Genomic DNA, 23,661 nt, shown 5'->3' with positions numbered 1-23,661 from the left:
ACATGAACATCTCTCTGGCTTTGTGCTTAGACTGAAGAACCTGGAGCTGGCTGCTGTGGGCGGATCAGACGTCCATGTGAAGATGCTGGCGGCCCCTATCAATCCATCTGACATAAATATGATCCAAGGTAACCTTGGTTTCTGTGGCTTATGTTAATTGGCTTTTTTGCTTAGCCGCCACCTCGTTTTCATTCCTCCCCAGGTGTGGGTGTGAAATTCCTGTGATTAGCGGCAGCTGTTCTCCAGATGAGGCTGTCTGCACACTGTGTGAGCCCTCTCCAGCCTCCCCTCCCTGGAATGTGAGGCTTTTCAAGAGTTAGGAAGATTGCAGTGGGGGAGCAAACCAACCATTGTGAAGTGCCGGCAGTATGCTGGGCTCAATCCCTGTGTTATCTAATCTTATAATAACCCTTGAAAGCGAGGAGTACATCCCCCTTTACAGATGAAGACGCTCAGGCTCAGAGAGGTTGGTCAGTCGCACAGCTGGTCAGATCGGGCTGAGGGCTGACTCCAAAGCCCATGCTATCACCACCCAAGCTTCATGGATGACCCTCTGTGCTCTTCTCCCTTAGGAAATTACGGCCTCCTTCCCCAGCTGCCTGCTGTTGGAGGGAACGAAGGTGTTGGACAGGTCGTAGCCGTGGGCAGCGGTGTGACCGGGGTGAAGCCAGGAGACTGGGTGATCCCAGCGAATCCTGGTTTGGGTGAGTTTCTCCGGGTGTCTCCAGCATGTGTTGTTTCAGATCCTATTTCACAGACACGGTACACATTTCCTCCTTGTCTCAGTGTAAGAAAGCACAGGATTTATTACTAGGTCCATACAGCCACCTCCAAGGGGATGGAAGCTGGGCCAGGAGAGCAGCATGTTTCTCTTGCTCAGGAGGCGGTGCATCAGCTCTCAGCACTGTGCACCCGTGTTGACTGGAGCTCTTACATCCCTAGGGAATGAAGGGTGCAACGGGGAATCCAAGAAGGCAGCCCCTGCCCTCCGGGAGGTTAAAATCTAACTGACGAAATCTCCAAATCAACAGCCTCCACAAAGGGAGTGCTGCGGGCTCACGGAAAGCAGAGGGCACCTCTGGCAGCTGTGTGTGTGAGAAAGACAGTCTCGAGGGCTTCAGGGGGAGGCTTCATTGGCAGGGACCTCTGATGGATGAATTTTGTAGGTGGAGATGAGCCCTAACTGGTGGCATTTGGAGAACACAAACGGAGCAAAGACACAACGGTGACTTTTGGAAACGGAGGAAAACTCGGTGTAGCCTCAGCAGACGATGTGCCGCGGGAAGGGGCTGCAGAAGAAACTGAGGGGGGGGGTCACAAAGCAGGTGGGGCCGCCTGGGAAGGCCCTGCATAAGCCACACTGCGGGTGAGGAGTTTCTCTGATAGGCGTGAGGAGTCTTTGGTGAGACGTGTTTTTTAGCACTTGATGGGTTTTGAGGCACAAATGTCACACAGATGGATCCTGGCAGCAGCCACGAGAGGGAAGCAGGGCTGATGTTCACCCCATTGGACGTATGAGGAGCTGAAGCCTAAGAAGAAGCCCTTGTCCAAACTCAAACAGCAGATTGCAAAGAGAGCCCCCTAGACTCTGGTCACCTCTGTCTTTCCCACTTCTCTCCAACATGAGGACTCTTGAGGTTATAACTTGCAAAGAGTCAACTCAAGCTTGCTTTGCCAGAAAAGCAGTTAATTGGTTTGTAGAACAGGGAGGTACAAGAGAGTTTCAGGCACAACTGGATCTAGAAACCCCAAGGCTGTGAGAGCTTTTTCTCTTGTTCTCATTAGCCCTCCGATGGGACCTGTCCCCACAGTGATATAGAAATAGCAACAAGTACCCACCACTCCTTTGGTACCAGGCTCTGTTATAAGCGCTTTACCTCTGTTTATTCATGTGCCCACAGCGTGAGGTAGATATTGTTATTATTCCCATTTTGCAGATGGGACAGCAGTAAATGTAAAGGATGAAGCAACTTGCCCAAGGTCACCGGCCATTAATTGGTGGAGCTGAGATTCAGACCCACTCTGATACACACCTTTAGTGGACAGTCCCTGGCAGCCTGAGGCTTACGTCATCCTGAGAGCAAACCGAAGAGCGTGTCCTCCACAGTGTGTCCAGCGCAACCGCGCCCATCCCCCAGAGAGCTCTGACCAGCCCACCTGGGTCTTTGCCCATCCACGCACCGATCACCAGGGGATGGGGCTTGGGCCACTCACGGTTGCCCCGGCTGAGTCTCTTGCCAACATGTGTGGTGTAGAGAGGGGGGCCTTGCAGTTGACAATCCCAGAGGTTAGGAGGGAGCAGTTCTAGAAAGAAGAATGTACCGGGCAGGAAAAAAATAGTATCAGGAGTCTACAACGCTCTTTCCTTCAGTGAGATCTGGGAGGCTTCCAAGAATGGCCCCACCCTCTCCTATACCCCTCTTCCCCCCTCCACCACCCCGCGCTGTGAAAGAGCCATAGCCAGGTGAGCAGATTGAGAGCTGCCAAGATTCACAGGCTACGATTGGTGCTTCGGGCCACACACTCCCCCTGTGCAGAGTGAAGGGCCCCCAACGTGGGTCAGACACAGCCTCTGCCCTCCACGTGCCCTTGGCTGGGGGTGGGAAGACGGCACTTACTACAGTGCAGTGTGATGAGTGCTGTCATCCCAGGGTGAACACAAAGGCAAGAGCTCCCTGTCTTGGGGAGCGTCAGGAAGGGCTTCCCAGAGAAGTAAGGCTTGAACTGGGTCTGGAACGGGTCCCCAGCCCCGCCCCACCCCACCCCCGGGGGGCCATGCACCTGATCCCGGTCTGCGGCTGTTAGGAACCAGCAGGAGCTTCATCTGCTGCTTTCCCACCACTCGTATTACCACCTGATCCTCCACCCCCGACCACTGCTGCAAAAAAAATTATCTCCCACAAAACCAGCCTCTGGTGCCAAAAAGAGACCAGCGGAAACACAGCCAGGGGCAAAGGTGTGGCGATGGGAGAAGGCACAGCGCCCTCCACACTGTAGGCCCCTCAGTGTGGCTGGGTCACAGCGGGGCGGGGGCGTGCAGAGAAGCAAGATGAGGCTGGAGAGGTCAACAGGGCCCTGGTCATGGAGAGCCCGCATCCACAGTCAGTATGTGGAGGTGGGGGGCGCTGATGAAGGGTGAAGACGAGGAACAATTTGATCAGATTTGTACTTTACAGAGAATGCTCTGTAAGGGCAGAGCGGGGAGTGGGGAGCAGGAAGCCAATGAGGAGGTGGCCAAGCAATCCAAGCTTCAGATGATAAGGGTCTGAACAAACAGTGCTGTGGCATTGGAGAGACGGGTGGACAGAGAAGCTGGAGTAAGAGGGCTTGGTGATTAGATGGGAGAGAAGAAAGGACACGGGCCAGGTGTATGTGGGTAATTGCACGTGTGTGGTGGGGGCATAGCCAGAACTGGGATTTCTCCCCCAGAGAAAAGGTGATTCTTCTAAACCAGGTGCCAGTCGGAGAGGATGAGGGTTTTATCATTGTCAAGATGATAATTAACTCTGTTTATTCAGTAAACATCTTGTGAGCACCCGTGGCGTGCGGGGCTCTAGCATGTAGCACTGAACAGACAGTCTTTCTTCTGGAGAAGACTGCAGTTGAGTAGAGTGGCCGTCATTAACCAGAGAAGTCCTCAGCTGGCCAGATCTTGGTCATCTCTCATGCTATGAGCTGCTCAGCTGTTGCTGTGCCTGTGGTCAGCCTTTTCCCCAGACCCGGGGGAGGCAGGGCCAGAGAATGTGCGAACTGACTTGCCCATTGGAAATACTCAGACCCCCCTGAGGCACCTCGGGGCCTAGCAAGCACTGGCCTGGGAGTCAGATGCAGGCTCTCCTTCCACCACCAACGCTACCACCCCCGCCATGACCTTGTTTAAATCACAGTGACCTTGAGCCTCAGTTTCCCCATCTCTAAAATAGAGCTAATTATCGTTGCCTTGTCTGTCTCTACTGAGGGAATACATACAATGGCCTTTGCAAACACTAAATTTCCATATGCATTAGATGGGAGGTTGGCAAACTTTTCTTAAAGGGCCGATGAGTATATATTTTAGACTTTGCAGCCCATTCCACTTCTGCTCCACTCTGCCATTGTAAATAGCCATAAACAATACACTAAAAAGTGGGCTGTGTTCCAGTGAAACTTTATTTACAAAAACAGGTGGCGAGCCAGGTTTGGCCCATGATCCATAGTTTAGTGACCCCTGCATTAGAAGCTGCAGACAGTTAAGGCTTGGGTGCACGTGAGTGGGGACTGGGAGCCCTCAGAACTCAGGCTTGGGAAATGCCGATCAGAAAAGGAGCCCATGGGGGCTCCACACGTGCTGTGTACCGGGCACAGTAATAGTCTGTGCAGCCTTCACACTGTAACAGGAGCGTTGTCCTCTGCATTTCATGGATCAGGAAAACTGCAGCTCAAAAAGGGTGACGTGATCAAAGTCACACAACTAGCGAGCTGCAGAGCTGGGGTTTTTAAGCAGCCTCTCTCCAACTCGAAAGCCCAAGGGTTTCTACTTTCCCCTGAAAGCCCTGGAGGCTGACGTGGAAGCTGCCCCCATCCCACCCAGGTTCTCTTAAGAAGAGGATTAGCGATTGCCAAGCCCCAGAAATCTGTGTCAAGGGCTGGATTTCCATTGTCCTGCCATTAAGAGGAATTAGAAAACACCTTTGATTTCATGCACAGAGAGCCATTCACTAAGTGTTTGGCACAGAGTAGAGTACAGTAAATGTTGACTAAGATGAAGGGGGTGATGATTATAAAGATGATGCTGAAATCTGAAAAGTAGGCTGCCCAAAGCCCAGAGAAAGACAAGACAGCTTCTGGACTTCAAAGCAGCCCTTCAGTTTTTCAGTCTCTTATTTTCTCAGCCAGCAGTCTTCTCTGGGATTGACACAGCCTTTAGTAAAGAGTGTTCCTGCCTCCTGACCCCATTTCCTGGCCCCTAAAGCCCACCTTGTTTCTCCCCTCTTGCAGAACACCTAACAGCCTGTCCCCTGCTCCCTACTCTGGACCACAGTAGAGCCAGGGCAGTGGGTCATGAGCGCATAATCAAGAATTTTGAAAGGATAGGCTGAGGAACCCTGAGACACCACGCCAACAAGGCTCCAAGTCGTTTCCCTAAGGTGACCCAGCAAGTCCTCCGCAAGCCAGGGCTTGAATCTGCGTATTTCTGACTCTGGTTTATGTGGGTCCCTGCCTGCAGGGGTGAGGACGTGTCACCCTTCACCCAATGCTTTTCACCCAAAGCTTCTCACATCCTGTTGATTCTATCTTCAAAACATAACTCAAATCCATCTACTTTTCTTCATCTCTGCTACCAAAGTCTAGGCAACCAGCACCTCACTTCTGGGCCCCTCCAATAGCCCCCTGATTAGCCTTCCTATTTCTACTCTGCCCTTTCCCCACATCTTTTCCACATAGCAACAGAGTGATTTTTTATTTTTTTTGAAGTATAGTTGATTTGGGGCTTCCCAAGTGTCTCAGTGATTAAAAATCTACCTGCCAATGCAGGAGATGCAAGAGACCCAGTTTCAATCCCTGGGTCAGGAAGATCCCCTGGAGGAGGAAATGGCAACCCACTCCAGTATTCTTGCCTGGAAAATTCCATGGACAGAGGAGCCTGGTGGGCTGCAATCCATGGGGCGGCAAAGAGTCAGACACCACTGAGCACATAACACACACTTGATTTACGATGTTGTGCCGATCTCCGCTGTGCAGCAGAGTGACTCAGTTATACATTTACAGACATTCTTTTTTTTCTATTCTTTTCCATTATGTCTTATCATAGGATATGGACTATAGTTCCCTGTCCTATACAGTAGGACCTTGTTTATCCATTCTAAATATAACAGTTTGCGTCTACCAACCCCAGACTCCCCATCCATCCCAGTCTCTTAGCCTCGCCCTTACAGCAGTCGCAAATCTGTTCTCTATGTCTGTGCGTCTGTTTCCGTTTTGTCGATAGGCTCATTTGTGCCATCGTTTAGATTCCACGTGTAAGTGATATCCTGTGGCATCTGTCTTTCTCTTTATGAGTTACACCTCACTTTTTAAAATAATCTCTAGTTGCAGCCACATTGCTGCAGATGGCATTGTCCCATTCTTTTTTACGGCTGGGTAGTATTCCACTGTATATGTGCACCACGTCTTCTTTATCCTTTCATCTGTGGATGGACATTCAGGTTCTTCCCATGTCTCGGCTGTTGTGAGCAGTGCTACTAAAAACATAGGAGTGATGTATCTTTTTGAATTATAGTTTTGTCTGGACATATTCCCAGGAGTAGGATTGATGGATCATGTGGCAACGCTATTTTTAGTGTTCTGAGGCACCTCCATACTGCTTTCCATAGTGGCTGTGCCATCCTACATTCCCACCAGCGGTGTAGGAGGGTTCCTTTTTCTCCTCATGCTCTCCAGCGTTTGTTATTTGTCAACTTTAGTGATGGCCATTCTGACCAGTGTGAGGTGGTACCTTATTGTAGTTTTGATTTGCATGTCTCTAATAATTAGTGATGTCGAGCCTCTTTTCTCGTACCTCCTGGCCATCCATACACCTACAGCAACAAAGTGATCTTAAACCGTAAATGAAGTCGCTCAGTTGTGTCCGACTCTGCGACCCCGTGGACTGTAGCCTACCAGGCTCCTCCATCCATGGAATTTTCCAGGCAAGAGTATTGAAGTGGGTTGCCATTTCCTTCTCCAGGGGATCTTCCCGACCCAGGGATCGAACCCAGGTCTCCCGCATTGCAGGCAGACGCTTTATCATCTGAGCCACCAGGGAAGTCAATAATAATTAGTGATGTCGAGCCTCTTTTCACGTACCTACTGGCCATCCGTACATATGCGGCAACAAGGTGATCTTAAAGCGTAAATCCAATCACCTCAGACTTATTTTTAAAATTAGAAGCTTCCTGTTCACTAAAATCCATTCTTCACGCCCTGACCCAGAGTACAACACGTCACATAGAGTAAGGTTAAGTATTGTTCCATGAAACTTTGGCTTCTGTTAGGTGTGTGTGTGTGTGTGTGTGTGTGTGTATACGTAAATGGACTGCGTTAGAGTGTAACACGCGGTTACTGTAGGTCAAGATCTTGAAAGGGGTACTTCCCTGGTAGTTCTGATGGTAAAGTGTCTGCCTGCAATGCAGGAGACCTGGGTTCGATCCCTGGGCCGGGAAGATCCGCTAGAGAAGGAAATGGCAACCCACTCTAGTACTCTTGCCTGGAAAATTCCATGGATGGAGGAGCCTGGTAGGCTACAGTCCATGGGGTCGCAAAGAGTTGGACACGACTGAGCAACTTCACTGATTCATGACGTCCATCCAGCCAGTGCCACATCGGCCGCATCTCCAGCCGCTCTTCCCACCACGGTTTCCCCTCCAGTGTGTATTTGTCCTGCTCTGCTCCTATCTCTGTCCTGCTTAAGAGTCTGTGCTTCTTACTTCATGGGAATGTTCACGGACTGAGTGGCTGCATCTCTTGCCTTCACCTCTCAGCCTGTCCCCTCCTCAGAGAAGCTGTCCCTCACTCCTCGTGTCTGAAGTCGTTTTCTCCCCGTTTCTCTCTCCCTGTATAACTTACAACACTCATACTTGCTCATTCATGTCTCTCCTGTTCTGCTCCACTGGAGCAAGTGCCCCACGAACACCAGAAGCACATTGTTCAAGGGCCTGGCTCACAGCTGGTGTAGGATAAGTATCTGCCCAGGGAGCCAGGTGACTCGGGGCAGGTCACAGCCTCGGTTCCTGCCCTCGAGTGAGGCATTTAAACTGGACATTTTATTATTCTTTTGTCTGGAACTGGAACGTGGGTTCGGGGTTCAGTTCAGTTCAGTCGCTCAGTCATGTCTGACTCTTTGTGACCCCATGGACTGCAGCACGCCAGGCTTCCCTGTCCATCACCAACTCACAGAGTTTACTCAGACTCATGTCCATTGAGTTGGTGATGCCATCCAACCATCTCATCCTCTGTCATCCCCTTCTCTTCCCGCCATCAATCTTTCCCAGCATCAGGGTCTTTTCAAATGAGTCAGTTCTTCACATCAGGTGTCCAAAGTATTGGAGTTTCAGCTTCAGCATCAGTCCTTCCAATGAATATTCAGGACTGATTTCCTTTAGGATTGACTCTTGGATCTCCTTCTCCAATACCACAGTTCAAAAGCATTAAGTTTTCGGCACTCAGCTTTCTGTATAGTCCAACTCTCACATCCATACATGACTACTAGAAAAACCATAGCTTTGACTAGATGGACCTTTGTTGGCAAAGTAATGTCTCTGCTTTTTAACACGCTGTCTAGGTTGGTCACAACTTTTCTTCCAAGGAGCAAGTGTCTTTTAATTTCATGGCTGCAGTCACCATCTGCAATGATTTTGGAGCCCAAAAAAATAAAGTCTGTCACTGTTTCCACTGTTTCCCCATCTATCTGGCATGAAGTGATTGACGAGATGCCATGATCTTAGTTTTCTGAATGTTGAGTTTTAAGGTTGGGGGTTAAGGAGCCTTTTTTTCCCAGTTTACAGGGTTGTTTCATTTCCCGTATATCACGTAACCTGTGCAGCATCTCTTGGGGAGACCACCCAAAGCTCTTCTTGCCGGTGTCATCTGCACATTAGAGTAACCAGAACTCAGTCCCTGTGCTCAAACTAGCAGACCAGCAAAGCCAGGCCCACACCTAGGCTTCGACTATGACCTGCATGCTTTTTTCCATAATACCATCCCGAGTCACCCTGCCTTAGGTGAGAATGAGGCCTGAGCGGGAACCTGGGGCTTTTGCAACTTCTCCTGCCCCGATAATGATGTGGCTCTCTCACCCTCAGAGTCCAGTGGTTTGAGATCCTCCACCTCCTGCTGTGTGACACCAGCTCAGTCTCCCGGTCACTCATGTGGGGTTAACAGTCTCCCTAACCTAATTATCACCAGGGCTCAAAGACATTCAGAAAGACCTCAGGGTTTCTTTTTTTTCCTCCAAGCATTCCTTAAGCCCGCTGTCCTCAGCGCCTGTCCACCGAGGAGGGGGAGCTGGGGTTGGGCATGGAGGGGTCCTTCCTTACTCCCCTGGCCTCCCCCAGGAACCTGGCGGACCGAGGCTGTGTTCGGCGAGGAAGAGCTCATCACAGTCCCAAGTGACATCCCTCTTCAGAGCGCTGCCACGCTGGGCGTCAACCCCTGCACGGCCTACCGGATGCTGGTGGACTTTGAGCGGCTGCGGCCAGGTAGGCGCCGCGGTGGGCCAGCGGGCCTGGCCCACGGGTGTGACCCACGTCCCGACCCCCGGGGCCTGGGAACTTACGGGTGACGGCCCGCGAGGAAGACGCCCCCGACCTGGGTGAGTGTGTCTTTTGTTGCTTTAGGTGGAAGGATGTCAGCTTGGGTCCTGGAAAACAGGCGGAAACCCCACGGAGGCGCACACCCTGGAAAACCGCTGAGGGGTCACATTCCCTCGAACTCGGGGTGGAATTTTGTCACTCAGCAAAAATCGTGTGGCGCTGTGCTGAGCTCTGGGACTGCAGAGCTCAGACAAGACAGACACAGTCCCTGTGTTTTCAGTAAAATGCTGAACTTAGCGTTAGTCTTGCCACTCAGCACGGCCGGAGCACTTTCCAGTCCACATACGTGCCCTCCCATGCATCGCCCGTCAAATGCACTGGGCCGTCAGAGCGGCGAGCTGAGGGCCCCAGTCGGCCTCACCGACTGGCAGCTGACCTCTCAGATCAGCAGACTCTTCATCCGTGAAACAGGGAGGCAAGGTTCTGAGCGCTCACAGAGACATGCCAAGCAGCCCTCAGCCCAGGGCCTGGCCTACAGAGCGGTACAGGGGCACCCCTGGTACCATCTTCCCTCTTGATAAAGGAGGAACCTGAGGTCCAGAGAGGTAGATTATTCACCCAAGATCACTCAGCAAGGAAATGACAAAGCCAGGTGTTTTATTCAGGGATTCCCTGAAAGCAGAGCCTAAGACAAAGACTGAGGGCAGACAGGTCCCTGGGAAGGTGACCCCAGGAAGCAAGAGTGGGGGACTGGAACCAGGGACAAGGAAGGGGGAAAGGCCAGTGAAGGCTGGTTCCCGCCATGGGAGGCCAGGGCCCAGTCCTGCTGGGGAGCCTCCAGAGACCCTCACAGAATCCTCCTCAGAATTAACCTCCGAATTACAGGAGGCTGGGCCAGTTACCCACCACCTCCCATCTACCGTGGTTGCAGGGTTACCCTGCACACCACACATATCCAGGAGCAGGCAGGGCCCTAGAGATCGCCCAGCCCATCTCTGTCGCGCTGATAAGGCGACTGAGGTGAGAGATGCAGGAGGGTGGTCAGCTGAAAGCCAGTGCCAGCTTCCTGCAGAGACAGATGCAGGTCCCCCAGTTGTGGCCAAGCAGCCTTGGGTCTCTCTAGCGGAGAAACCCAGCAGGTGTGATCTGGGACCTTCGCTTGAATCCCAGTGCAGCAGAGGCTGTGGTCACCTGCGTCCCCTCCCCCCAGGCCCATCTGGTTAGGACTGTCGCTGTAAGGTCCAGTCAGGCCATTCTGGCACCACCCACGTCAAGTGCCAACACCACGTCTCCTCTTTCCTGCCCCAGGGCTGGTGTGAAACATGATCTTGACCCATGATAACAAATAACACTGTACACTGTCCTCCAGTACATAGACATGTATGAATATATATGTAATGGAAACCAGAGTTTCATGGAACAGTATTTACCCTCACCATGTGTGATACACTCCACTATTTTTTATTCTATTTTCCTCAAATTTAACCATTAAGGAAAAAAAGTTCATAACCCACTAGGTTGGTTTCATAACCCCTGGATGAGGTAGGCTGACCCTAGCTAAGAATGATGAGCCTTCTTCCAGAAAATCCTCTGTCTCTAGCATGAGGTCCCTGCTGCCTCTCTAAACCTAGCTAGCATTTCAGAGGACTGGAGCCCCTCCTCAGACATGATAGCCCTGGACTCTAATGAGGAGCACCCCGGTGGGTGCTCCTGGGACCCCTCTTTTATGGAGAAGAAACTGAGGTTCAAAGAGGTCAGGGCTTGCCCCGCCCCATTCAGTTCTAGTTACAGTCGGTAAAAAAGCCGGGACTCAGACCCTGGTACGTCTCATTCCGGAGCCCGTGCTTTCCCAGCACAGCCCACACATCCCCACTCAGCTCAAGTGCAAAGTTAGGCCTGGGCTTTGATCACAGACCCTGATTCAGGAGCTGCCAGTTTCTCCATCGCAGCTCTAATCCCATTCCAAGACAATAGCGCATCTTCCCTCAAGAAGCCACAGGTTGTTGATAGAAAGGGACTGAGCTACAAGCTGTAAGTCGAGGCTGACCAAGAGCCTTAACAGAGTTGACCATAGAGTGCTGTGGGAGGGCACGGGGGAAGAATCTAGGAAGGCTTCACATAAGAAGCCACACTGGAGCTGTGCTTTTATGGTATATAGGATTTCAAAACAATGGGAGAGAGAGGAGACATTGCAAACCAAAGAAAGAACCTAAGCAGAGACTTGACCTAAGAGCTGGGAGGATGATGAAGGATACAAAATCCTTGACACAGCAGGGGCTAAGTTGCATCCAGAGTGAACTCTGAGTTGCCGAATCCTGGCAGGCATCATGGGTGCTGTAGAGGCCTGGGGCGCCCTGGGAGGAGAGAGCAACACTCCCAGGACTGAGAAGGCTCAGCCGCCAGGTCCTGAGTCCCTTCAGAGTCTGAGAACTCCACCTCTGACCCTCTAATAGGATCCTAGGCTGAAAGCCCTTGACCTGTTACAGATCTCGACTTGAGTCTCTTCCCGACCCCACAGGGGATTCCATCATCCAGAATGCATCCAACAGTGGAGTGGGGCAAGCGGTCATCCAGATCGCGGCCGCCCGGGGCCTGAGGACCATCAACGTGCTCCGGGACAGGTGCGTGGAAAGGCCTGATCCCAGCCCACCACTTGGGCCTCTCCAGCCTGGCACCCGCAGGTGCCCGAGTCTCCACCAGGTGGCGCCCTTGCATAAGCGGTCCTCCTTTCCTGCAGCTGCTGCTCGCTAAGGGCTGAGTCAGCCTCCAGCCCTCAAGTCCAGTGGTTTGGGGCTATAGGATGTTTTAGTCACTAAGTCGTGTCCGACTCTTGCGACCCCATGGACTGTAGCCCGCCAGGCTCCTCTGTCCATGAGATTCTCCAGGAAAGAATACTGGAGTGGGTTGCCATTTCCTTCTCCAGGGGATCTTCCCGACCCAGGAATCGAACCCGAGTCTCCTGCATTGCAAGCAGATTCTTTCCCAACTGAGCTATAAGGGAAGCCCCGGGGCTATAAGATGAGTGACTGAAATGTAAAGGGAGGGCAGGAAGGAGGTAGAGAAGGCCCTCACTCCCAACCTGAGTTTTTAAGATGCTTGACTTCTGATAAGCCCATGCTTTCAAAACCACAGTTCACACTTGGGAATGTTTTAAGCTGTATTTCTTTCTGTGAACTGACTAACCCAAGGCCCGTTTCCCTTGCATTTGCGTGATGCCTTGAAGTGCACTAAATACAGATGTAAAGGAGACGGGGCAGGTTTGTCATCAGAGAGAGGAAGCCACTTGCTCAGGAAGAAACAGCAAATAAACGACAAACTTAAGTTTCCTGACTCTTTCTCTCTCCATTGTATCATCCAGCCTCCTTAAGCCTCACTGTCCACATATGTGGCTGGGTCGATCAGGGAAGTCCAGCCTCATTAGGAGAACTGATACTCACGCCAGTTCCCCATCCCCTTAGTTGTGCTAACAAGAATTGCTCTGTTTGCCTTGGTAAACAGGCACAAAGCCACTCGTGGGCCAGGGTATGTTTGCACAACACTCTGAAGAGCCTCTTGAAAAGACGGGGGAAAGGAAGCGGAGTTTTGTCGTTTCAATAGAAGAAATCAGGAAGTGAACCAACTCCTCCCGGGGCCAGATGGTTTCTAGCGTCCTTGGGACCAGTAGGAGCGGTAGCAACCACCCAGCGCTCTCTCACACCAGTGAGAAAACTGAGGCCAGGAGATGCTGGAGTGTGCTGAGACTGGGTGGCTGGGCCCGGCTTCCCACAAAGAGAAACTCCGGTTCTCATACCTGTGGCAGAGGGGTCCTGGGAGCCTCTGGTGGAGAAAGTGGGCAGATGTGACCGAGGACCCTGGATTGTGTTTGGTTTCCAGACCTGACCTCCAGAAGCTGACCGACAGACTGAAGAATCTGGGGGCCAACCACGTTGTCACAGAAGAGGAACTAAGAAAGCCTGAGATGAAAAGCTTCTTTAAGGTACCAGTGAAAAGGGACCAGGCCCATCTCACTGAGAAAAGGCAGTCACTTGAGTTCGGAAAGCTGGGCACTGGCCCACTGTTCGTCTCCAGAATCCCCCCTCCATCTCCTTGTGGCTGGGTAAAGCCCATTCCCTCAGTCAGGGGACAGCATGCAGTAAGTGCACAGGGGCTGAGGGGACAGCGTAGAGACAGACAGGGTCTAGGAGACCCCGCCTGATTTGTCATTTTGAAGGTTTCTGATGGGCTACATCAGCCCACACCTCCGACATGAGTCTCAGCTGGGAGAGGGGCTATGGTACGGGAGGGAAGAGAAAGGAATGAAGTCATGTTTATGAGGCACCTGCCGTATGTTTTTTACCTGAAAACCCCCACAGCAGCTCTACAAAGTAGGTGCCGTCTGTTTTATAGATGAGAAAATGAAGACTCAGAAAAGACAAAGGACTTTACCGAGACCACACAGTCAAAGGTAGTGAGGAGTTTACCCAGACCACACAGTCAGAGGTGGTGGGGTCGGGGCTGGCCTGAGCCTCTCCAGACTCAAAAGCCCCTCAACCTGCCCAGCACCCCTCACAGTGATCAAACCACATCCCGTCTCTAGTCACTGACCCCTGGCGGGGCTGGACACACTCACCTGAGAACACTTCTGAAGAGTAGGTCAGCATGTCTGATAAAAACCAACCTGTAAGTGCCGAGGAGAGGGGACATGAAGTCTGTCAGAACACAGCACAGATGCCCTCTGTCTGTTCTTTCCAGAGGTGAGTTTTGAACAAAATCCTCCCATGGACAGAGGAGCCTACCAGGCTACAGTCCATGCAGTCGCAGAGTCTGACACGACTGAGCAACTCAATAACAACACTGCTGATCCGTGGGCTTCCCAGGTGATGCTAGTGGTAAAGAACCCACCTGCCAAGGCAGGAGACGGAAGAGACGTGGGTTTGACCCCTGGGTCGGGAAGATCCCCTGGAGGAGGGTATGGCAACCCACTCCAGTATTCTTGCCTGGAGGATCCCATGGACAGAGGAGCCTGCAAAGAGTCTGCAAAGAGGTGACTGAGTATGCCTAAAACAGATAATAAGATTAAGCTGGTAAAGAAAAGGCCCTCCCCAGACTGAGTTTGAAGGCCTGAGGGTCCTACTTTTCACTCCCTCCAGACACAGCCCTTGGGCCAGGGAAGTGCGGTTTGCAGCAAGCTTCAAGCCACCCTCCCCTTCACCCCCTCCACACACACATACGCACACACTCCACCCCACAGAGGGGTAGCTCACTCACTGCTGATCTCTTGTTTCCCAGGACGTGCCCCAGCCACGGCTTGCTCTCAACTGCGTTGGCGGGAAAAGCTCCACGGAGCTGCTGCGGCATTTGGCGTAAGTCCCTCGGCCCCTCGGGTCCAGTGCGCTGGCGCCCTCCCGGGCTGTAGCCAGGAGGACCACCAAGTGCCAGTGGCCAGTGCAAGCCAAGGCCAGGTCAGCACACCCCTGGGTAGGAAGATGGAACCCTTGTCCCGTCCTAGTTATCTGGACCCGCCCCTTCTCAGCCTTCTTTACAGATGGCCCCGAGACCCGTCTGGCTTTGTCTTCCCGGGGACCCCAGTAGTAACTGCTAGGCCCTCTGTGAAAGGGGAGCAGTTAAGGGTTCATAACCTAGGGGCATCTGAAAAAGTCCTAGAGTATTAGCTTTTAAAAATAGATTCTAATTTTAAAGGTAACATTATGCCATTATTACAAAACATCTTGAAAGCATGTAAAAACACAAAGGAAAATTAAGCACAAAACTGACCTACCATCCTGCCACAGAGGAGGATGAGCACCGTTGACAGTGCTGACAGCGTACATCCTTTCATCCTTTTTTCCTTTCACATAAACTTCTGGAATGGAAGGGCGCCTTAAGGGACACCTCCCAGCTAGAGCACCAGTGTTTGTTAACTCCTGTTTGCTAGCACTCACTTTAGCCAGGGTTACTGAGATGACTGAGCCACCGAGGGAACACTCTAGAACGCACAGACTGGATGGGAAAATGGGTCATGAGATCAGAGAGCTGGGGTAACAACCACAGAGCATGTACCACGCACCAGACTGTGCAGAGTGTGTGACGTACCTCTCCCGCAACTACCTGAGCAAGGGGTACCGCTCCCACCCCATCCAGACAAGGCCCGGAGAGGGCAGTCAGCTTGCCCGTGCTGCTGTGAGCCGAGCACACCTCTTCAGCACGACTCCGGGCAGCCTCCGAGGCCAACTGCCATCCCTACGTGGCCCATCGTAGGACAGAGTCTTGCTCAGTGGTCACAAGTGTAGGCTTTGGAGTCAGAAAGGCTGCTGCTCACTAGCTGGGGAATCTATGTGATCTAGGCAATACATGAAAAATGATCTGAGCCTCAGCCTCTTCATCAGTCAAATGGGGGGATATAAACCTTTTCTACCTCAGAAGGTGAGTCTAAGGGGCTCTGAGGTCCCCACAGAGCGCTGTACAAATGAGAGGTGGGTCCCCACTTTCTCGACTGTGAAAGAGGCATCATCAAAGTCCTCCCTTGGGGTCACCCTGAGGACTCATTGGCCAGCACATGTGAAATGCTCAGACCTGTGCCTGGCACATAGTAAACACCCAGTAAACAGTAGCCATTCTGATTTTAAAAAAAACAGCAACTATATTTTGTACTGGGGTATAGCTGATTAACAAACAATGTTGTGATAGTTTCAGGTAAAAAGCAGACTCAGCCATACATGCATGCATGTACATGTATCCATTGTCCCCCAAACTCCCCTCCCACCCAGGCCGTAAACGGTAGCCATTCTGATTAAACCAAGTGTAGTGGAGAAGGCAATGGCACCCCACTCCAGTACTCTTGCCTGGAAAAATCCCATGGGCAGAGGAGCCTGGTAGACTGCAGTCCATGGGGTCGCGAAGAGTTGGACATGACTGAGCAACTTTACTTTCACTTTTCACTTTCACTTTTCACTTTCATGCATTGGAGAAGGAAATGGCGACCCACTCCAGTGTTCTTGCCTGGAGAATCCCAGGGACGGGGGAGCCTGGTGGGCTGCCGTCTATGGGGTCGCACAGAGTTGGACACGACTGAAGCGACTTAGCAGCAGCAGCAGCAGCAGTGCTGGCCCACAGAGGGAGGGCTCAGCTCCGCTCCCTGCCACAGGAGCTACTCTCCAGAGCTGGGCGGCAGATGAAGGAACTGAAGGCCAAACTGGCCCCAAGCCTCAAGGACAGAGAGTTCCCTGCCCCTCGCAGCAGCTTCTGCCCTTCTGGAGTTCACCAAGCCTCCCTTGTGTTGTCCCAGAGTGAACCTCAGCTCATCCTGCATCAGCAAACTCCTGTAAGAGCTGGGGGAGCAGGAAGGGGCACACAGCTTAAGTCAGGCACGTGAAGACTTAGCTTAATGGTTTTAAAATGACACAAGCCCCTCTCTCCTCTTTGACCACTGGGGGTGTCAGACAGCAGGTCCTGACACTCACCATCGTCCTCTGCACCGTCCACAATATCCCTTAGCATCCTGAGCTGCTTCCATCTCACTGGTCCTTTGAAAGAGAGTTGCCCAGAGAGAGAGGCGGCGTGGCCCACTGCCCGCTGCCCAGGGTCACCCAGGCACATAGTAAACACCCAGTAAACAGCCGGAGCAGAGCCCAGCTGGACTCAGGTCATGAGCTCCTTAGCAGAGCACTCTTCCTTGCAGCTCTTCCTCAAAGCCTGGGCACGAGCTTAAATCAGTGGGCTCCCCACCCTGGTTAGACATCTAGGTCATCTGCAGGGGGTGTCTGCTTGCTTCTTTGTTTTCTGTTGTTTTTAATATAGATCCTTGCACCTGATTCACTGGGTCTGGGGCAGGCGTGGGAATGTGTATTTTTTTTTTAACCCTTCCCAGGGATTCTGGGGGCTTCCCAGGTGGCGCTAGTGGTAAAGAACCTGCCAGTCAATGCAGGAGACGCAAGAGAAGGGAGTTCAATACGTAGGTCAGGAAGATCCCCTGGAGGAGGAGGAGATGGCAACCTACTCCGGTATTCTTGCCCGGAGAATCCCATGGACAGAGGAGCCCAGCGGGCTATATAGTCTATAGGGTTGCAAAGAGCCAGACACGACTGAGCGCGCACACACGCAGGGCTTCTGAGAACAAGGTTCAGGAACCAGGGTTGGAATAGACGGTGCTGTAACGCTGTCTCTACCTGTGACCACTCTGTTCTCTCTGGACTCCTCAGGCCTGGAGGAACCATGGTGACCTATGGGGGAATGGCCAAGCAGCCTGTCATCGCCTCTGTGGTAAGCTGGGGTCTGAACACCACAGTCGTCTAGACTCGGGCAGTGCCCCGCGCCTGGGGGAGTCTGTCCGTTGAGCCTGAAGTTCTTGCCCTCAGAGCACCTTAGTGCCTGTCCTTCCTATTTCCACAGAGCCAGCTTATTTTTAAGGATCTCAAACTTCGGGGCTTTTGGTTATCCCAGTGGAAGAAGGACCACAGTCCAGGTGAGTGGATGATAGCCCTGTTACCAAGGGTCACACGAGAGGGCAGTGCCTACTCAGAAGTGACCAGCGACTCTGAGCCCAGGAGAGGTGATCAGAAGCCCCCCACCCCAACCCCAAAACAGGATAAAGGATAACAGCCTCTAGAAACAACTACAGTCAGCAAATAGTTTTAGGCTAAAGTGGGCCTGTCCTCAAGGGGACCACTGAACAGGACAGCTCCTGCCGCCCTCCCAAGGAGCTGACAGTGGGGAAGACTGCCGTGAACGACAGCCCAGTAAAGAGAACAGGCTGCCTGGGCTCAAATCTTGCTTCCACCATCACTAGCTGTAGGTTCTGCCGAGCCCAGCTTTGGGACATCAGGCAAGTTACTTAACCCCTGCCTTGGTTTCAGTGTCATAATTGTTGGGACTTCCTGGCAGTCCAGTGGCTAAGACCCCTGCAGGGGGTTGTCGTTGTTCAGTCACCAAGTCATGTCAGACTCTGCGACCCCATGGACTGCAGCACACCAGGCTTCCCTGTCCCTCACCATCTCCTGGAGTTTGCCCAAGTTCACGTCCATTGAATTGGTGGTGCCATCCAACCATCTCATCCTCTGCCACCCGCTTCTCCTCTTGTCCTCAGTCTTTCCCAGCATCACCAGTGAGTCGGCTCTTCCCAGAAGGTGGCCAAAGTATTGGAGCTTCAGCTTCAGCATCAGTCCTTCCAATGAATATTCAGGGTTGATTTCCTGTAGGACTGACTGGTTTGATCTCCTTGCTGTCCAAGGGACTCTCAAGAGTCTTCTCCAGCACAGCAGTTCAATCTCTGATTGGGAAACTAAGATCCCACATGGCCTCAAGGCTCGGTCAAAAAAAATTTTTTTTAACAGTCATAATTGTTTAAACTATTGTTAGCATGTTTGACAGAGGCGGAAACTGAGATTTAGAGTGGCTAAGTCGCTTGCCCCGAGTCACGCCCACCTAAAGAGTGTGCAGCCAGGATGTGAACAGCCAGTCGCTCTGACTGTAGACCCTGAACCAGACACACTCTCCTTCCTCTCCCAGAGGATGGGTTCCCCAGAGTGTGACCACCATCGCTCCCAGGCTGAGCCTGAGGAATGATGTGGCCTTCTCCCAGTGAAGGAGAGGGGAGTGGTCCTGTGAATGGGGTGTTTCAAGCAGAGAAAACAGCATGTGCAAAAGGCTATCAGAGAGGGTGGGAAGCTGGTTGTGACCAGATTATGGGAGGCCTTCTAATCCTCTTTAAGGAGCTCAGACTCTATCTTAAGGGGAAATGGGAAGCATGGACAGTGTTTCAAGCAGGAGATACAATTCAGTTTGAATATCGAATGAACTAATGTCTATGAAAAAGCACTTCTTAGGCCAGGCCTTCACTTCTCATTTTCCTCTGCCATCCTGGGTCCCTAAGTGGGAGGCAGGCCCCGGGAGGGGACCCTGGTGGCCTCAACAGGAAAGGTCCTGAGGGAGTCTCAGGCTCTCAGGGAAGGCTCTCCACCCCCAGCAGAGCTCATCTGTCTGTGCCAGGCACCACCCACCCCCTCCTCCTCCTCTGGCTTCCCGCCCTCGCACCATTCGGGACTCCCAGCTACACCCAGTCAGGTTCTGTGCCTGGCAGCCACCACCTGCCTGTCAGCTCCTGGGGCCGCTGCCCGCACCCTATCCCCACCTGGCTCTCACTGTCCCGAATTCGGCTCTCACTGTCCCGAATTCGGGCGGGCGGGAACCAGGCTGCCTCCACAGCCGCCACGCCCCGGCCAAGCCCAGGCGTCTTGAAGCGGTGGAGGCCTCCCTGGAGCCCGGCCCCAGCTCCCACCGGCAGGGAGTCCCACGGGTCATCTCCCCGCGTCCTCCAACCTCCCACAGACCAGTTCAAGGAGCTGATCCTCACACTCTGCGATCTCATCCGCCAAGGCCAACTCACGGCCCCCGCCTGCTCCGAGGTCCCGCTGCAGGACTACCTGTGTGCCCTAGAAGCATCCACGCAGCCCTTCGTGTCTTCAAAGCAGATTCTCACCATGTGACGTAATAACCCCAGAGCCAAGCGGGAGGGGAGATGGATCAGCAGGACTGGTTCGGGCCCTCCCCCCACCCCCTAGTTGGGCCTCCACCACCCACAGGCTGCACCTCTCCCCACTGTCCCTTCTGACTCAGAGAATTGGGGGGCCGGCCTCAGGGTATTGAATAAAGTCTGAACCTCCTAGGAGGAAAAAAAAACCCACAAACCAACAGAAGTCCTCTCTGGAGAAGGACCATCCCCAGGCACTCACCATCTCCCAGCACGAAGAAGCCGCCTTATGCCTGTGCCCCAGCAGCATGTCCTGATGGCCCTGTAAAGCCATGCCTGGGCAGGACAGGCAGGGCACAAGAGCCAGTCAGACAGATCTCTGCCCTCCAGCCGTGCCAGCCCACTGAGGAGACCCTTCTAAAAAGGAAGGTTTGACTCATTCTCAGGTGGCCTGCGGTTCTGTCTGGGGCAGGGGGAAGGATCAGCTCCAAAGAGGAGTGAATGCCAGGCTGAGAAATCAAGGCAATGGGGTCTCTCTCGGTGGCTGGACCATGCCCGGGGCACTTCCATTCTAACTAGGGAGATAGGCACATCAGTGTTTACACCTGAGGTCATTTTACCCCCAAGGGACACTGGATTGTCATAATTGAAGGGCTGCTGCTAGGGTCTTGTGAGTACAGAGCCTAGTGAGTAGAGGCCAGCGATGCTGGCATCCTACAGAGCACAGCACAGTCTCTGTCAACCAGGGCCCATCAGCCCACATGTCCACAGTGCCACCGTGGAGAAACCCTGCATCACACCACAGGTCCCACAGTGGTTGTCATAGTGATGCGCGCTAAAGAAGACCCGTGCGAGGTGCTCTGAGTACCTAACCGAGGTCCAGTCCTAGACCTTCCTCAGAGGAAGCTTGAAAGCGGGCCGTGGGCAAGGCATTGCTTTATTCAGACAGCGAAGAACTGGACACTACGTGACTTTTTGGTGTTTTGCTTCGTGATCCACTCACCCAAAGCAAAGCACTAGAGACTTGAGGGTGTCTCCTTCATCACCTGGCCCTCTGTCCCTGAGCTCTAGAGCCTCACTGGGGTGGACTTAATGAGAGCCCAGTGCGTGCCTGAGGCCAGGGCTGCCTATGAGTGGCGTGGGACTGGCCCGCAGGTAGCTTTATCTACTCATGAAGCCACTTTATGGAGGCGTTCAGAGGGCCATGGGGACACAGCAGCTCTGCCTAAGGGTTTAAGGAAGGCCCCCCACCCCAGAAGAAGTATGGTCACAGCAGTCTCTAGGCCCAGCAGGAGGAGGTGTCCCACGCAAAGCCAGCAGCACACATGAGAGTCTGGAGGCCCAGGAGAGCCTGCCCATCACGGAACTGCCAACGGGCGAGTACAGCTGACACCTTGGATGTAGGGGTGTCGGAAGACTGAGTTGGGAGCCCTCCTTCACAGCAGGAAGGCTCAGGACTTGCCCTCAGGACATGGGGAGGGACTGGAGGGGTTAAAGCAGTGGAATGGTGGGGAAAACTGGCTCTGAAAGCTAGGGGACGCTCCGGTTTAGTTGCGCACCAGCACGTACATGGGCCCCGGCGTCATCCTCCTGTCTTTGGGAGCATCTTGTGTGTCCTCTGGAGAATAGGACTCGGCTTCAGCCTGGGACTGCGAAAGGTCTGCAGGTACCCTCTGGGTAAGATTTGCCACCTTGTACACCTGGGCTCAGAATCAGTCCCAATTCACCCAAATCTCTCCTGTTCTCTGTCCTTGAGGTTAGTGGGACAGACGTTCTTGCAGCTGGTCAACGTGGGCAAGTGCAGAAAGCCTGAGAGGGAGGGGGAGGCCACCCGAGGCTACAGGGGTGAAGGTTAGGATGAGGCTCATCAGGGAGCTCCACAAGCTTGGGCTTAGGGGCTCTGATGAGCCTTCAGCCATGGAGACGGATCTGGCCCCTAGTAGAGACTCAGAGCGGGCAGACAGAAGGGAAGAAGGTTCATAACACCACAGCACAGTTAGAGACCTCATGGGTGGGGGAAGGGTGTGCAGAGTCCCCTGAGAGTAGCACCTCTGGGGGTCTGGAGATGATTTGGGGGAGTGGAGGGGGCTACACCATGTGGCACTTGGGATCTTAGTTCCCCAACCAGGGATCGAACCCATACTCCTTGCATTGGGAACATGGAGTCTTAACCACTGGACTACTAGGGAAGCCCCTGGAGCTGACATTTGCCCTGGGTTTAAAGGATGATATTTTCTCAGGCAGGGAAGGGAGACAAGCATTACAGACCAAGGGACAGGTTTAAGTTAAGGCAGAACATTTATGTCAGAATCTACTCCTTTACCCCAAATACCATTCTACTTCTAAGAATTAAGACTGATGACTTTTAGGTGGCGACATGGGAGGCTGGAATAAACACTTTTCCCGCCTCCCTAGCAGCTGACAAGATCTGGCCCATGTGATGTAAGCAGAGGTGGGAGGTGTCTGTTTCTTAGGAACCTCTTTAAAATAAAGCTGACATCCATCCCTGTACCTTTTCCTTCCCCTTCCACCTTCCCCCTCCCCAGGAAACAAACATGGAATTTGCATAGCCATCTTTGACCATGTTGAGAACAGAACAGCAACAAAATCAAAGGAGCCTGGGTCCCTGAGACCCAAAAAACCCTGACTGCCCACCTCAGGATTTGAGAAATAAGCTTCTGTGCTGTTTAAGCCCCTAGTGTTTGGGCTTCCTCTGAACCTACTCCTAACTGATACATATTGTCTGATTTAATTTATATTGAAATCATGTCAGACCATCTGAAGCTGAAAATTTCACAAAATCACAATCTGAATAGTGGCAGTTTGTGATTACCAGCTAAGGAATTCAGACTTTACCCTGTGGGCAGTAGGGAACAAAAGATTTCTGAGCCAGATGATCAGAACTATGCTTTAGAAAAATCTCTCAGGCAGCAAGCTGGAGGACAGTTTAGAGGCCCTAAAGAAAGATAATCAGAAGCTCCCAGATAAGGAAAGTTTCCCTAAATTCTGAAGACCAACATAGGGATTACCAACGTTTAATGAGGCCAGCAGAGGAAAGGAGCCTAAGACAAAACAGTGTCAGAAGAAGAGAATGGATCATCTCTTACTTAATAAGTACAAGGGGGCAGGGGGAAATCCAGTACAGGATATTATTTTTAATTTTCAGGGCATGTGGAGTTGGGACAACTCTTCTAGCCCACCAAGTAAACAATATCCTTTTTAAACGGCAGGAGGAGGAAACTTTGGCTCCAGGAGACTGAAAGATGACAAACGGGCATGACCTAAACCAAAGCCTGGGCACCCCTGAAGTCCTGAAGCGTCATGCCTGGCTTTCCCTGTTGTCTTCCAGTAGCATCCGCCTACTGGTTTCTACTAGCAGGCGCCTACCGCCACTGCCATAATACTGATGACTGTCCGGTGTTGGGACACCAGTTAACCCCACTTTCCTCAGGGAAAGTCTGAGGCAGAAGGAAAAGTTTCTTGCATTAACCTGTGGGCGTTAGGCATCTCAGTCCTGGTGCCTTGCAGCTCTCAAGCTCAGCCCCACGGTCACTGGCAGGTTCCATGCCTTGGGCAGGATGCTGGGCCCAGCCAGGACAGCTGAAGGAAATGGTGGAAGCAGAGAGACTCCTGGCACAGCACCTGCCTGCAGGTGAAGGCAGGAAGATCCTGGGAAGACAGGTGAGCTGACATTACCTGAGGGGGAGGAAAGCTTGCCCTGTGTCCCTGCCATTCTGCGGTGTTCAGACGTTTCCACACGCACCGTCATTTGATTTTTATAGCTTCCCTGTGTCATTGAGGTTTTACTATCACCACTTTTCCAGAAGAGAAAGATATATGGGGAGAGGAGGTGAGCTGCTCGAGGCCACACATCAGGAAGCAAGCTGGCACCACAAGCCAGGCCCCCTGACCCTATCCAGTCACTGGGCCAGTCAACCCCCGTTCCTT

The 23,661-nt window shown here is 52.6% G+C and overlaps 1 protein-coding gene across 17 annotated transcripts in view; it reads left to right on the top strand.

Annotated features, from left to right (window-relative positions):
• Nucleotides 1–19,930, top strand: part of MECR (mitochondrial trans-2-enoyl-CoA reductase) — a 36,021-nt gene extending 16,091 nt beyond the window's left edge. For 2 of the 17 annotated variants that reach the window (XR_015139199.1, XR_015139203.1), the window contains exons 2-10: nt 31–128; nt 573–704; nt 9,072–9,215; nt 11,788–11,890; nt 13,143–13,245; nt 14,001–14,611; nt 17,447–17,507; nt 17,637–17,709; nt 19,572–19,930. Coding sequence is in view for 10 of the 17 variants with exons in the window: in XM_086332586.1 (XP_086188712.1) it covers nt 31–128; nt 573–704; nt 9,072–9,215; nt 11,788–11,890; nt 13,143–13,245; nt 14,538–14,611; nt 17,447–17,507; nt 17,637–17,709; nt 19,436–19,734 (1,087 nt within the window). In the remaining 7 variants the exon portion in view is untranslated. Of the gene's footprint in view, nt 1–30; nt 129–572; nt 705–9,071; nt 9,216–9,353; nt 11,891–13,142; nt 13,246–14,000; nt 14,612–17,446; nt 17,508–17,636; nt 17,710–18,100 lie in introns of those variants that run through there. The other 15 variants (XM_086332609.1, XM_086332653.1, XM_086332593.1 and 12 more) reach the window with 11 other exon arrangements.
• The last annotated feature ends 3,731 nt before the right edge of the window (nt 19,931–23,661 follow it).

This window comes from Bos grunniens, chromosome 2 (genome assembly GCF_055505025.1).
Source record: "Bos grunniens cultivar Pamir isolate PY7600 chromosome 2, Bosgru_T2T1.0, whole genome shotgun sequence".
Lineage (NCBI taxonomy): Eukaryota > Metazoa > Chordata > Mammalia > Artiodactyla > Bovidae > Bos > Bos grunniens.
The sequence above is the reverse complement of the archived record's forward strand: the minus strand, read 5'-3'. Positions and strand labels throughout refer to the sequence as shown.